The sequence below is a fragment of the Leuresthes tenuis genome, unplaced genomic scaffold, assembly GCF_036924035.1.
Source record: "Leuresthes tenuis unplaced genomic scaffold, fLeuTen1.0.hap1 SCAF_6, whole genome shotgun sequence".
Taxonomy (NCBI): Eukaryota; Metazoa; Chordata; class Actinopteri; order Atheriniformes; family Atherinopsidae; genus Leuresthes; species Leuresthes tenuis.
The window spans coordinates 16,645,442-16,661,805 of NW_027325360.1; the positions used below are offsets into that span (position 1 = coordinate 16,645,442).

The window sequence follows — 16,364 nt, forward strand, 5'->3', positions numbered from 1 at the left end:
ATTACCGCTAATGTATCATAGTCTATGCATGACCGTAACATTACGTTTCAAAGGGCGGACAGTGAAACACCTCTGACATAAATGTTTTATTCATTCATAATCCTGCTATTATTCATTTCAAACTCAAATTTTACATCATTAACAGTTTTTGCATGAATTAAGAGTTCTTTCATATTAAGGTCAGGCACACATTTCTCAGTGCTAAAATGATTTCCTTGGATACAACATGAATTTGTGTTGATATGGTGAAAAATTAGCATGGCCTTTTCACCGTCAACCCTCCAAAACGCAGTGTTATTGCAAGGAATGCATATGTCAACTTCTGCACAAACTACTAAGTTCCTGAGCTTTATTTGGCCATAAGACCTGAACGTTTTCATCAGACATTTTCTTTTCTTGTTTACATGGCTTACACATCAGTCTTTTAGAAACACTGATTTATTGATACTAAAAGTGTAAAGAAAAAGGCTGCAACCCGCAGGCTTGATCTCATTTATTTTGAGTCCTCAGCACATTATCTTATCTTTTGGAAATTCTAATGCTGTTTTCTGTATTATTTAGCATCGGTTCACATTAATTTAACAAAGCTTGTTATTATTTTAAGAAAGTTGCCGCACGTGTTGACCACAGAATATGTCACACGCTGGTGTTTTCGTTGTTGTTTTTTAAAGTTTGGAGTGATCAAAACTAACTTGCTACTCATTTACGTTTTCATTTGTCATAAGTTCTCTAAGCGGATTCATACTTGCAAAAAAATAAGTAAATAAACATAAGCCAAGCGCTATCATTTTGCTGCAGAGTGAGAAAAAAAGTATGTAGCTCTCTGACTTGTTTCTATTAAATAAATTAAGATATGAAGTAAATCCAGCTATCGACTAGAAACACACACATGGCTCTCAATAGTGCCCGCATTATATTTCTTATTAGCACATCAAACAAAAACACACTACCAGATATATGATGGGACACCTTCTTACCAAGAGGATACGAAGATAATCACATGTGATATTTATATGTCTACAGAACAAAGATTTTTAGGCTGGAAAATCATTTAACATTCACCTGTCAATGCTTTGGTGTGATCAGCTCAGTTCCTACCCTTACAAATTAAACTGCAAATATACCTCCTATTACCCTGCGCATAATCACGCATGCACATTAGGAGACCTCATGTGATATTATGATTCCAGAGACATCTAAATATAGTGTTGTGAAGACAAAGGATCATGGAGGGTAGTAATGGCTGCATTATTACTCCTCTTATTGTGCCTTAATTAGTGGCATTTAATTATGTACTAATGCAGCGAGGGCTATTAAAGACACTGAGACCTGCTGATCAGGGAATTAAAGAAACACACACACACACACACACACCTACATGCGCACTTTTCACACAGACACATTTGCTGTGCTGTAAAATTTCAGTTGCCTTTAACTAGGAATTAGAAACACCCTGCAGAGAAAGCGTTTGTGTGTGTGTGTGTGTGTGTGTGTGTGTTTGTGCGTGTGTGTGTGTGTGTGTCTGTAGATTGAACATAAAGTGCAGATTAAGTAGTGTGGTAGAGAAAGTTAAGTGCAACCACCAAACAGGTTGGCAAGGGATTAAGAAAAAACACAAAAATTATAGGAAGATTGAATGAGGAAAGAAAAAAATAAGGGCTGATCACTTTTATGTGTTCTTTGCTCGTTAGCAAAGACACCCAAATATGTTCTAATTTTCCACTCCCACACATCCCCTCCACTGGTGCATCTCAATTATTTGTTCAGAGGCTGGTGTGACAATAGTGTCGGCTGTGGGAGCCTTTGGGATGCTAAACAGGGGACAGGAGGTTAAATATAAGTCATTTTCAGTGGGATGAACCTGAGGCTTTGTGCTGCTGGAGAGGAGAAGCTTCAAAGCCTAATTAAAGCAGAGCAAACAAAAGAGCAAACTTGATCCGTTCTCCCTGTTTGCTTTTGAAGATGTGGAGCTGCGGTCCAAAGTGCTGGCTCCTTATATCCATCATATGAAGATCATATGGACCTGTCCTGGACACAGCAAGCATCCGCACATACACGCTCCAGATCACGTTATAAAGCCCACTCTTGCTTTAATGGAAGATGACTGCAGGATTTCAATGTAATCGTCCCTGTGAGTAAAGTTTTTTGACAGTTCTCTTTTTGTGAAATGCATTTCTTCACAATCCTTTCTTTCATATTCAGATAATAAACTATAAAAAAAAAAACCTTTACACAATTCTCCTGCTGTTTGATATCTAGTATAGAGTCCTTTCATAGGCTTATCAAATTGTGATGTCTGGGTGGTGTTTAAAATGTTTCTTAGGTTAAAAGCTCAAATTACATTTATGTCTGATTCTGTAAAAATGGAGGTTTCTGTAAAGAAATCAGAGGTTTCCTGCCTACCTCTTTTACTTGATGATCCACAGTTACAGCTAAAAATCACAAGTATAAAATAACAGATCTGATTACACTAGAGATATGTTGTGTAGAAAGATCATTTAAATCAACTAAATCTAAAATATGCCTTTAAGAGAGGAGCCGATGGTGTGTAAGCCTGTTATTGTCACTTCCTGTTGTGGATGATAATATAAACAACTGCGTCTTTATAACAGTGCGCACAGAAAAAAAATCTTAAACCATATAAAATCTGGACAATTATATCCTTCAAGCCAGGACATTCGCGTTGTAACTTGGTCTCATAGTAATGTGCATTAATGTGGAAAGGTATTTATGTAATTTCACTTCGGTTCTAACTGTGTAAATCGGGATTCCCGAGTAATTTCGATTGAAACATATGTTTGAATAAATACAATACCAACGATTCGGTTTCAACTTCTTTATAAATATCTTCAGATAAATAGTGCTATAATACAAGCATGACATGTTCAATGCACTGCTAAATCACACACACACAAAGTGCAACAGGCCTAATTCAAATGATTTTTTTTCAATAAGCAAAAAGGCCTACTTGTCTTTAGCTGACAGACCTGCTATAGGTTACAACAAAATAAATAGCATGACGTCAAAAATATAAACAGGTGTTAGTTTGCATTTGGAAGGAATGTCAGACTGTTTGTCCCCTATGAAAGCTTTCTTTGGGTTTAGCGTTTCTACTTGTCTGATTGTATATATCAATACCACATTACAGTATGTGGTAAATGCCCTTACAAAGAGTGCAAATAAAATATGATTTCATCAACATGGGTCTAATGAAAAAAATCATTACACAGCACAATGTTATAGTTTTTACAACTTTCTTACAGCTGCACTCAACTTAAACTTTGATGTCTCTGAAGGGGCCTATTCTGTTTCATTTCGTGTATAAACCTCATTGTCTCTTGTTTGTGGGACTTTTCCAAGAAGAACCTTCAATTTACCCGGTTAGGACAGCAAGAGAGCCGGGTGTAGGGAGTTTGCTTTCCCCTCAAGCAGATCGCTCTTCTCCATTACTGAAGCCGGCGAGCAGAGCTGGACCGGGCCCGACTGCAGCCCCGTCAAACCAGGCACCGGACCCAAGGACGGGGTTGGTTTTATTGGCACCGGAACGGCGGGCAACGTTTGCCCGTTGGCATTGTGGTAGAGGCCTTTTGCTGACACGCTGAAGGGCGCATATTCGGATGATGCTGTTGGCACAGGCACGCCACTCATGGACTCTGACAGCACACCGACGTGCGGCCACATAGAATTGACCACGCTGCTGAGCTGAGGGGGCACCGGGTAACCGAGGTGGTGCATGACCGAAGTGAGGGGAAGCCCGCTGGCCACCACACCCTTGTAGTCCCGTCCTATAATGTTCTCGATGGCGAACGGGTGTTTAAACCCACCTGGCTGTGCGCATGGGACTCCCCCGTAACCCTGAAAGTGAGGGAGCCGACCCACACTTGCCGGGGCGGCAGAGGGGTCGTGATGACCGGATGTCGTGCCCAGCTTGCTAGGGTGGTGGTGATGGTGGAAGTAATGCATCATCGGGGAACTCTTGCAGGTCATATGCTCTGGACGCAGAACCTTGAAGCGCTTCCGTCTCCTTAGGAAGCTGCCGTTTTCGAACATGTCACCGCAGTCCGGGTGCAGCGCCCAGAAGCTGCCTTTCCCTGGCTGATCAGGCCGTCGAGGAATCTTTATGAAGCAGTCGTTAAACGATAGATTATGTCGCAGAGAATTCTGCCACCTCTGGGTGTTCTCTCGATAGTATGGAAATCGATCCATGATGAACTTATAAATGTCACTCAAAGGCAGCATCTTCTCGGTTGAGTTCTGTATGGCCATCGCTGTCAGTGATATATAGGAGTAAGGAGGCTTCTGGTCGCTGTAAGAGTTTTTCCCAGGACGGGGCATAACTGTTACTGATTTCTTGAAATTTGAACGTTTGAATAAAAGAACCTTTAGTTATATTCTGAACGCTATTTTTACGAAGCTATTTCACACCCCTCACATCAGTCTCCATCTGACAGATCTGTTCCAAAGTTCTGAGCCATCAGATTAGATTACCTGCGTTATATCGATTAACAGAGAGTTACCCAAAGGCCCACGGATGACAGGTAAGATCCTGGAGAGGTTCTCGCATCCAAAAAAAAAACTGTCTTTGACTGTCTCTTCGCCAAATGCTGCTCATTTAAGGTGAGCGTAAAACTCAGTCTCCGTGCGTAAAAGTTGAGAGGTCCTCTGAGTTCCCCTTTGCTTCCACGGCTGTTGTTTGATTTGCTGTTCGTGCGCGGCGTGGCTCCTCTCTTCTTGTGCGATGCTCCTACTCGCCGAGCTCTGTTTTTGTAAGACCCCCGCAGGTCGCCGGCTCTATTATCTATTATCCAGACACTTAGGGGACGCGTCAAGAGAGAGCGGGGTTGTGTGTGCGTGTGTCTGTATGTATGTGTGTGGTCGTGTCGGTGGTGGGGGGTATCACACAGAGAAGAAATGGGGTAAAAAAAAAAAAAAGCAAGAGAGGAGGGGTGATCTAATCTGCTGTTTGCCAATCAAAGTCCTGTGTAAAGTACAGACGGAATTAAACCGGAGTGAAACATTTTAACTGCGTTTGAAGTGGCTTTTTTAGATACATGTTATACCAAGATGCTGAACCCCCCAAAATTCCCTCACTTTTTTCGATATGACCCTGACCTTTGACCTCTATTGACAAAAATAGGCTGAACGATACGCATGTCGTCATGGTCTGTTTCTGAAGGCTGTCGTTGATTTGCATATAAAGACAGCAGGGTTATTTCTGAAATAATGTACGCTCTGCTTGAAATAACTGTGACAGAGAAATGGGTTTAAATTGAAATCTCGCTCTTTTGACTTGAGGAAATAAATAGAAAAAGTGCGGAGTATATAAATACAGCCTCTTTGTTAAATTTGCTCGATTGCACTTTCAGACTTTGCCAGCCATAAATCATGTTTTCCTTTGCGCACAATAATCAGTGCGCTCCTCCTCTGCTCTCAATTACACGAGAGCGTTCGCACAAAAACACACGAAAACACAACACGCGTGAGAGAGGCGCTGTTGTTGATTAATTGCTGAGAGGGGAGTCCGGCGGCTGTCTGTCTGTTCAAACACTCTCTGGTGAATCCTGCAAGGGTGTAAACAAACTTCATCCCCTGCTCTGAATTCTGTTCAGCGGAGAACAACAAAAGCTCCCCTTCTCTATATTTCTCTCTCTGGCCAGGTGTCATGACGGGGTCCTTGACGGCTCCTGTCTTCCTCCGTGCCCCGGTGGGCCCTCGAATACATTAAAATAATTAAGCCTTCCGTGATTTAGCCTCCTTGGAGGGAAGTCCAACAATGTAATTAAGGGCAAGCTCGCTGTATTAGGTATGAATATTCAAAACTGTGTCAATTAATTAGCCGGTGCATCTCTCCCGTTATGCCTCGGTCCTTAAAGCCCACTCAAAAGGTCAGCCGTGTCAACTGAGAGCATATTTTAAAGACATCATGTAATTGCAAGGAAAATCACCTCTTAACGCCACATCACAGAGAATGAACATTGATATATTAACCGATAAATATAGTCGTGCTTTGTTTTGCTGTGTCTTTTTTTGTTGTTATTGTTTTGCTTTCTTTACTGTTTTCCAGGCGCGTGAAAAATGAGATTTGAAACTCCCTGGGCCTCAGAGGCCAATGCGGGTAAAAGCATCCTCTTAAAACGCCCGGGAAAGATCAATATTAAATCTGTTTTCACAAAGGGGGCCGTTAAATAGACACTGCGGCTGATCTGCATAACAAAATTAATTAGGTAGTCTACGGAAGACTTCGCGTGCACCAAACTCCTGGACAAATAACTAGTTGTAAAGCACACCTTCTGGGCATATGGAACATATGCTGGAATTATCCTTAATTGACTAATTACATAAATTACTCATTAAGTTTACAGCACATCAATTATAAAAGATGTATCAATTAATTTTGCATAAATTACAAGCGCCACGCTGCACTAAGAGGGCGGCGGAGGGAATGAGGGTCGCCAGGAGGGGGTCCTCTCAAAGGTAGAGAGTTTTATATGTGTGTATTCCTGTGCGTGCAAGCATGCGCGCGCGTGAGAGACGGTCGTCTGTTTGTTTCCAGTCTCTAATAATTATTTGTTCAGCTTAAGGGCAAAGATATTCTTTCTCTGTCTCCCATTCGCAAAGGGAAAGTGTGGGGGTAATGGCAATTATACTAATAATAATAATCTTAAAGACCTCTCTCCAAGTCATAAGGGGCGCATCGTCGCGGAGAGAGCCATTAAAATCAATTAGCGAGGCCTATTGTTTTCAATGGAAAATTAAGCTGGTTTAGGACTTCATAATGCAGACGCTGTAAGGCTTACTTGTGTAATGGAGAATTTTTCTGTGGCAAAATACGACAGATCTTTCAGTTTGTCCATAAAAGAGCGACAAAGCGGGAACGTTAATGGATGTAACTGCAGTGTGTCTGCCTGTTGCCTCTGAGGTTTATTCTCAGTCATCTCAGGTGGCATAGTCTTCATTCCTCTTCACAGAGGCAGATTAAAACTTTCAGACATCATTCTTCAAACTTACAGTGCATGCATCAAGGGGTTTGTTTTTCTCTGTCCATGACTCACGTAAAGATATATTTCTGTTCTACGTACATAACCAGTGGATCAGCCTGATCATCTCAAGTCATAAAATGTACAAATGTATCTTCTTTCCAATTTAGGACTGTTTATTATGGTACTCTTGTCATTTGAAAAGTAATCCTTAAATTTGGTCAAATTGGTTGGACTGTTTTTATCATCCACCTCAGTCGGTTTCATACTGACAGAATGATGACACACACCACAAACATATTTATTCTTTCACTTAATGGGCTTCACATGATAATGTTTCCAACTGTAACCTGAATGGGTACAGCTTCTGAACATCTGCCAACAAAAGATGAACCTGGAACTGAAATAAGTTTTATGAACAGCATGTGGAACCCCTTCGTTTTGATGACAATGAAAATACTTAATTATGTTTATTAGTTTGAAAGTTCTTGTCATTCAGGAACTCCTTAGAGAAACATTTTTTGTTGCCAATGCAAAAAAGAGGTCTGACTAACAAATCCCTTATCAACACCCCGACCCCCCTCTCTGGATGAGACTACTGTCGCAAGAGCAACCCCGAAGCAGATGTCTTCCACTTAATAAATGTAGTTTTCTTCATTAAACTGTGAGGTGTCTTTCAGCTCACATGCTTTCAGATTCCTGGCTGTTTACAAAAGTTAATTGTTCTCAGTTTAAATCATTAAAACATCAGGAACCTTAACATTTAAGATAGAATTCTTGTTAAACTGTTTTCCTTTTTGCCTTCTCCTTAATGTCAATCATACCTTGTCGAGACATAAGAAAATAAAAGAAAACATCGGATTGTTTTGTAAGTTCATTTGATTTGGCCTAGTTTCTAAATTACATGATGTCAACAATAAGAACCGCACAGGAGCAGAAAGTAATAAAGTTATTTCATTTTACCGCTAATTTTCCTTGTATTCTCTCTTTTCTTTTAAGAAAATCAATTGTTTTTGTTATCAATAAAGTATTGATAATCGATGAAAGCATCCTTGAAAAAAGCAAAGCGAACTGCAAGCAACAAAGTAACGTTTTGAAGAAGTAGCAACACGAAGAGTTTTGGTGCATCCATTTCCTGAGATGTGTGGAGACATATGTGTCTCAGCAAGCGTGCTGAGTGAGATTTAAAGATTGTGACACTATTATTATGTCTGAATTTAGTTTGAGACATTTTGACTTGTAGTGACTGGGAATAAACACAGCTTCCACTTAGATTTGATGCTAATAGAGTTGCGGATATTGCCCCGATGCAAATAGGCAAGCCATGGATTCCACCAGCATTGCACTGAAAAGCCACATGAAAATCCCCTCACACTTGTGAAAGAAAAAGACAGAGAGAACAAAAAGAAATGGCCATTAATAACTCACTGAAGTCCGTCGTCATAAGTAAGAAGGTACATGCCCATCTACAGTGTATAGTGTCTCACAGTTGATGGTGTATGTCAGGGTAAACTCCAAGTTTGAAAGAGAATTATCTGTACACTTGGGAAACAAGAATGTGTTAAGGCACAGAATTTGGGAAGAATGCAGTCAAATTTCAGCATGATCGGAAATGCTCACAATCTCTCCAATCCTTTTACCTTTGCAAAATAACCTGAAATCTCCAATGGACACCAACATCGCATACACCAAATTGCACAATATCAACGTTATAGGAAGTACAGAATATAATGACTGCGCAAAAACACAGAGCAGGGATCTATTTATTCCATTACTGGAGTTTTGATATGCTTTGAAAGCTGCCCCTCAGCTGGCACTGATGAAAGACTATCCTGTGAAAGAAGCGCACATTTGGATGGAAGCCTTTGTTAAGATTCAATGTTTTAACAGTGTCAAAATGTGTCATTGAAATGTGCGATTGAAGCAAAGTAAATTGATATTTGAGTATTGGATTGCTGACATTAGACGTTAGATTGATAAACCAAACTGTTTTAATTGTGTCCGATTTGTATGGAAATACGTTGACTGAAATATTCGACGTACTATATAATTAAAATGAGTATGTTAGATGGGTTTTGGAGGATCAGATTTCTCTATCGTTTTGTAAGGCTTGCGTGATGAGTGCAGGAGTGAATGCTGAATAAACTCTTTCACGTTACACTTAGAAACCAGATGTTAGCATTAGAGGTTTTGAACTGTGTAAAAAGGGCTTTCGGATTAAAAATAAAACTTTTTTGGTAAAAAAAAAACAAAACAAAATAATAATTAAATAGATTACTAAAGATTACTAAACTAAATAACTAAAATAGATTACTTTTGCACTAACTTGCTCACTATAATCGACACCATTATGACATGGTTCACATGCAGTTACTCTCACTACTACCAGAAGCTGAATTTTCTTGTTTTTCACTGAGGTTGCTGCAGTTTTGGCTACAAGAGCGGGTACAGCTCACTTTACGGAAACACTCTGGAACCGACAGCAACAACTCCCACACAAAAACAGAAGAGATTGATCAATCTTACAATTTGTACTACAGGTAGTTAAACATAATGAACCAGCCTAATTATCTCAGAAAAGTTATTTTAAGAAATGCAGGCCACAGAATACAGTTTAATGCTACTCACGTTGTCCTAAGGGAGGTAGTGGCAAGTTGTAGCCCTCAGAGACTGAGAATAAACATGCTACATCTGGCAACGGAAAATGATTTTTTCTCTTGTTTTGGTGGATGTACTCAAGTTTTTTCTTTTTTAAAAAAACATCTGAGCAAAACAAACACAAGTCAAGGCACATCACAGCTAACTAAATAGGAAAGAAAACAGGCAGAACAAGAATAATGAGTATATTCCCTATCCTTCACTGTCATCTGCCACCCCCATCACAGAGAGGAAGAAAAAAAAAACTACACAACTCTGGGTTGGGGAAATCTGGAGGCTGAGAACATAGGTCCATCAAATAAGCATCTCAGATTCTAGAGAAGGCCTCCACTGATGAGTGACTTAAACAAGAAATGTACTCAGAAAAAAAACTCCATTATGAGATTATGCCAAGACTTCTTAGTTGGAGCAGCATCTTTTATCCAAAAGAGCAGAATGTTTTTTTAAGAACAAAAGGTCAGCAGCTTGAATCGTTTTGTGTCCGAAATACGATGGTCTGGAAAAGACAAACGACGGGACATAGTATCCAAGTCCATTGGAACAAATGTCCAATCAGTAATGTTGAAGCTTCATACATGGTTACAGACAGCGAACATCCACCTGAGATGTGCACTTAAAGCAGCGGGGCAATACACTAACATCCATCCTATACTTAAGAGACGTATATGCAAACGATGCAGAATTTTAAGAGTGAATTGATTTCTTTCGGTTACAAAGAGGAAGGGTTATGGAGTGGGTCCAGACTTCCTGCCAGAGCAAGTCATCACTGATAAAGCTTAAGTCTCCCTCCCAGGCTTGCTTAGAAGTTTGGAAATTTACAGGTTGAGGTTTAGGGCTTTATAATATAAGGTGTATCCAAGTTTATTAAACCCATTTAAGCATGCGACTTTTGGTGTACAAATTATGTGGCCAAGTAATGGTATTACCTAAACTCAACTAGGAAGTAATAAAAGTTTTTTGTTAAGGCGTTATAACTGTTGTCATAAACCAGAGAAAAACAGTCTTATTTGGCTGTTGAAATTACTTCTCCCAATTGAAAGAATTACAAGTAATTGTGCTATCCTTCCTCCTCTTCCCTTTCCCATAAGATGGCTTAAGGGAGGCTTGATAAAGGAAACACTTGAGAATGACATTTACTCCAATGTGGCAACACTCCTTTCAGTATAATTTTCCTACTGTTGCTTGTAGGGGCAACTTGGAGGATGCTTCTAAGGGTCACATTTAAGAGATTCAACAAATGACTGACAGTATTTGGTCATTCCTATTTTAGGACCCTTTGTTCTCTGTGGCTGATTAGTCTGCATCTGATCTCTGTCTCAAGCATCCTGTTCTAATCTAGCCACAAGGGGCCATAAAAAAGATTCCCCTTTGAATTTGCCAGTGGTTGCCTGAATATTTTGAACATAAACATCCCCTCATTACTATCAGCCCCACAGTCAAACATGGTGATGGCAGCATCATTCGGTATGGATGCAGCAGAAGAGCAGTCTGCACATCCTTTGACAATTCCTTTGAAACCTGGTTGAGATTGAACTTTACTACCAAGAAGACAAAGAAAACTTTCCAAGACAAGGAGTACCAAACATATAGGATCATTGAGACTTGTGGCTTGTTGTCATTACTGCCAGAAATGCTCTCACCAAGTAAAAAATAATACAACTGAATATTTCGGTGAGAGGGATTCAGTTGTTTTTCTTTTTTTTTTAAATTAATTTTGATTATCAGTGGTTTAATAATTGGCAATTGGGAATTATATTGTTGCAGTGTATGATACTGAAAAAAATACTTTTTAAAATTAAGAACAAAAGAAGAATAAGTAGTCATTGAAGGTCATTAGTTGATCAGGCTATTGTGGTGGGCAAGATAGACCTCTGCTGCCAGTTCCTGTTAACTGACTGGAATATCTAATGTATACTTAAATGTGAAATTATCATGCAGTATAAACATTCATAGATAGATAGATAGATAGATAGATAGATAGATAGATAGATAGATAGATAGATAGATAGATAGATAGATAGATAGATAGATAGATAGATAGATAGATAGATAGATAGATAGATAGATAGATAGATAGATAGATAGATAGATAGATAGATAGATAGATAGATAGATAGATAGATAGATAGATAGATGCAGTGACACTGAACCAATGATGAATCGTCTATTTTAAAGATTAGTTCCAGGATTGGCTCATTTCCCTCACATGTGGATGAGTGCGCGCGTGTGGGCGCGCGCGAGTATTCACAGGGCCATCTTTCAGATTAATTAAAGTGCTTCCTGACACAACGTCCCCTTTGAGAGGTATTGCAGATGCCTTGCAGGGATTGTGGTCTAGATCATATTGCGGCATTTTTCCGAGCACCAGAAAGGTAAAGGTGCTGAAATGAACACTAAAGCCTCTGGCAATGAAAGGGTGTGATACGTGCAGCTGGAAAGCTTCAATATATCATTCAGTACCTACAGTCTGTGCGCTATCGGTAAGGGTAGAACGTGGGTGTGTGGGTGCCTGGGTTTTTATGTGACTGGGGGGGCTTCCTACCGCAGGGAGCGCGGTTGAATCACTGAGCGCGCCTCCGTTGGATCTCCTCTTCCTACCGTCACACCCACTGCTCGGTGTTGTGGGTTCGCCCCGTTGAGAAGGGGAGGACCGCCAGCTCACACAGCGGCAGCAAGTGCTGCAGTGCGAGCGCAGCAGGGGACTCGGAAGCGACGAAAGATAAACACACACACATACACATATCAGCATCGTTACTACCGAAACTTGGTCTATGGAGAGATCTGCAGCAGCACCGTAGCGACGCAGGCCGACATGGAAGAGTATTTGCGGAAGGTCCAGAGCAGACTCGGGGTGAGTTAAGAGCCTTTAGTGGCGTTAACACCAGGTTGTGGGTATAATGAATGAGATCATGACAGGAAGGCTGCTTCTGCTGTGCTACAGGCTGCGTTCCTGTTGCTGGAAAAGCGCACGGCAAAAGCTTCTCACGTACCTTCGATTCCCCCCAAGCACCTGTAGATCTCCAATAAGACACTACAGGGGAAAAAAAATAGCGTTTGATCCAATACAATAAGCACGTTATGTTTACAGGAACATCAGTGTGTGCATTTGAATGAGGAGTTGATTTCTAATGAGAGGAAGGCGTGACATCAACAAGTTTAGCCAGAGGCTGTCCTTCCCTGCTATCCTCCTGCTCTGCAGATAACCCACTGACTAATAATTTGCATTTGATCCTGGGCGCTAGCCTCTCTGTCCAAATGCAAATACTTAACAGCCTAATAGACGAAATGACATAACCACATTGGAGCCGCATTTTCTGCTATTTGACCACACGCATTATTGATATGCGGTATTATTTTTTTAGATTTCTGTGGACATTGTTGGTCTTTACACAGTTTGTCTGTTAGTAGTCCAAAACTTGCACAGACGTTCACAGTGTGGAGCCACTCACAGTTTCTGCACTTGGCTTGAGGACGTGGGGCCCTTAAGATTACCCTTCCTCCATGCAGTTCTACAGTTTTATTGCATGAGCACAGTGTCTCTTCAGTAATCATACACTCCCACACACACAAAAAAAGGGTTTTCTAGTTGGCATTGGCACAGCTTCATCTAGCGAGTGAACATGCCCAGGAAGCTGACAACGCCAAGAACAGCTTAGGACACACACACAAACACAGTACTGTTATGATTTCACAGGAATGTTTTTTTTTTTCTGTTATTGACTTGATGTGGTCCTGTTTTTCATTTTTGGTTGGAAAACACAAAATCAGAAATGTGTGCATGCACATTGATACTCACAAACGCGCTTTGCTGTACAGCCAAATGGATGCAATTGATTTGTGTTTTATTATCACCAATTTACACTCTCTTGAGCCAATTTGCCATTTTATAAAGACAATGGACACTTGTATACATGATCTATTTTTTAGAAAACAACCCTTCACAGTAATAGATGAAGATTTTGTATTCGTCATAATTATGTATCACTCGCACAGGGTAACATGAATATGTTGTCTGATGAATGAATATTAAAAAAAAATCAACAAAATTTCATTACGAGCAAACTGATTTAATTTAAGGGAATACTGGGGAAAATATATTGATATGTACACAGAATATGTTGCTCGCCCAAGATGCTTGTTTGCATTATATAACCATGCTAAAGCATTCAGAACACTTACTTTCTTCTTTCAAACAAGTGCATGTGTTTAAGATTCAAAGCTGCTTATGAACAACCTGTCTGGAATTCAATTTTATAGAGAAACTGAAAAGCTTTTATTGTGAATGTACTTCGCATAAACACGGTGAAAGCTGCAAAGAAGAAAAGATCAAAGAGGCAAGTTTGCAGATCAGAGCACAGCAGAGTAATTGAGTGATAAGGAGGGCAACTGATGAGTGTCATGGATGTTTCAGATAAACTGCAACACATGTCCATTTTCTTTCATGCACTCACACTTTATCTCTCTCCTCTCACTCTTTAGTACTAAGTCTGATGACTCACTCTTTTGCTGACCACTCTCTGTCTCTGTCATTCTCATTGTGTGCCTTTCTCACCACTCTCTGGATGGCTATGATCCAGAACACCCATACCCCTAATTGGCCTGGCTCTCAGTGCTTACTGAACCTATCTGTCCTCTCGCTCAGTTATTTTCTCTATAGCTCTTCATCATTTGGAGCTGAAGCAAGGTGCAGAGTGTAGTTCGAGCCTCTGTCCTTCTCAATCTGCACACTATCGCACGTATACATATGTATAGAAAGGCTTTTTATTTTACTTTGACAAGCTTCAGTTATTCATTTCATAAACATGTCTAAGATGCACCAACATTTCTTACTTTTCATCCCTTTAAATGTTTACCTTATCACATAGCTGCTGGGTAACAAAAGAGTCAAAATTAGAGTCACTTTCAAAGTTTTATCAATGAAATCTGAAAAGAGTCATGATGATTTGACAACTTGCTCTTGAACAGCATCTATGTGTTCTGAATTATAGTTCAACACATGCTTTAAAAGTAATGAAAGATAAAACTAACACATGGTTTGGAAGTGTTTGCATGCACAGTATGCCATGTACATATCAATACTGTTGTAGGCTTTTCTTTGTTTCATTTTTATATCCTCCCTGTTTTATGAGGAAATCTGGGTGCTTCATCTGTGTCTTCCAGAAACACGGACTTCAACGTACTTGTAAAACGTAGAGTAAGAGGGTTTAATAGTGCCATCACTTTCACAAATTGAACATTCACTGTAAACTGGTCAATTTTCTCAGTTTGACCAAAAAAAAAAAACATGGTCAAAAGGAGAGAAGATAACAATTGAATGTGATAAGACAGGGAGGGAGAGCACTCAGACTGAAAGATATCAAATGGCTTATACATGCTCATGCACACACCAGTGTTCTCTCGTTGCAGTAGAACAGACACTGGCCTTTTCTCCTGCTAATGCATCACTTCCTCTTCTCTGGCTCTCTAGTATTGATTTATCTCCCCTCTCTCCCTCCAGTGAAGGAACTGGTTCCTCTAATCCACACTATACTCCTCCATCTCAAACACAATTTTCTTTCTATTCCTCTCGTTATTCCCCATTTGCCTCTCCCTCTTTGCATTTCCTCTTTTGCTTATCACCAGAGCTACCCTTCCACTATCTCCTTTTTCTCACGGTCACATTTTTTCCACCTGTCTATCTCCCATTTTCCACACTCTGCTTTTCAACACTTCTTCTGCATGTCAAACGTACCCCTCATAGATCCCCCTTTTTATTAAGCCTCTTTAAACCCCCTGGCCTCGTTCCTCCAGTCTCACCACAGTCCTGCCTTTCTCACTCTCATCCTCATCAACAGCCGCTAACCTTTCTCCTGCCCTCCCTTTGGTCTTTAATTTCTTCACTCCTCTTATCATTTATCCATCAGGTTTCAACAGTGAGGCCCTATGACCAGAAACAAGACACTGGACATGCGTAGTCTAGCTGTAGCATTAGGCCTCTGGGATTTCATATGACATATTTCTTAACAATTAACTAGTTTGATATAAGTTTCCAGGGTGATATTTAAGAAAGCAGGAAGACTCGCCCCTACTCTAAAATACAACACACTACTAAGTCTTAGACATATATAATTTTGTTTCTTTTTTTCTATTACAGTTAGGACTACCAGAGACAATAAAACTGCTTAAGATACATTTTTTCCACATAAAATCTGGTTTACAGAAACCACTGGTATTGAGAGTTTGCTATAGAAGAATCTAGCACTAAATAATGAAAAGAAAAGACCTCCCGTAACTCGTATTTTTTTTCTTTCTTGCTCCATTGTAGCATCTTACAAGCCCATTAAGTCGAGCAACAGATAGATGTGATATTCATTGTATCCACGTTTTGCTCCATGATTGATGGTGCAGGCTGCAGGCCAGGCTTGTGTGAGTGGTGGTTCAGCTTATCGGTTTCAGATAAAACATGAGAGATTTACGAACCCCCGATGCAGGCATGGGATGGTGTGATTTCAGCAACTATCTAGGAAGCTTTAGCTAATTTTTTTGGTATTTGTTGAAGGTCTTTAACATTCTCACAATGTGTACTGTACACACCTTTATAAACCAATACTATTATCAGGCTGTATTATCTGCCTTTATCTGCTCATTAATTATCTGCCAAATTTAAAACTAATAAAAACAATGCCAGTCAACACATGAAGGGAAAAACATAATTTTCTGCCTTTTTAGCACACAGATGAGAGCTTAATC

General features: G+C 40.1%; 2 protein-coding genes across 2 annotated transcripts in view; one reads left to right on the forward strand and one right to left on the reverse strand.

Annotated features, from left to right (window-relative positions):
- Window positions 1–3,027: 3,027 nt before the first annotated feature.
- Window positions 3,028–4,634, reverse strand: foxb2 (forkhead box B2). The gene has a single exon (XM_072386967.1). It carries the CDS (start codon window positions 4,333–4,335, stop codon window positions 3,382–3,384), a length of 954 nt encoding a protein of 317 aa, XP_072243068.1. The 5' UTR covers window positions 4,336–4,634; the 3' UTR covers window positions 3,028–3,381.
- Window positions 4,635–12,255: 7,621 nt separating this feature from the next.
- LOC140309838 (uncharacterized) overlaps window positions 12,256–16,364 on the forward strand; it is a 39,242-nt gene continuing 35,133 nt past the window's right edge. The window contains exon 1 of the mRNA XM_072387862.1: window positions 12,256–12,486. Within this exon, the coding sequence (XP_072243963.1) occupies window positions 12,448–12,486 (39 nt within the window). The 5' untranslated portion in view covers window positions 12,256–12,447. The remainder of the gene's footprint in view (window positions 12,487–16,364) is intronic.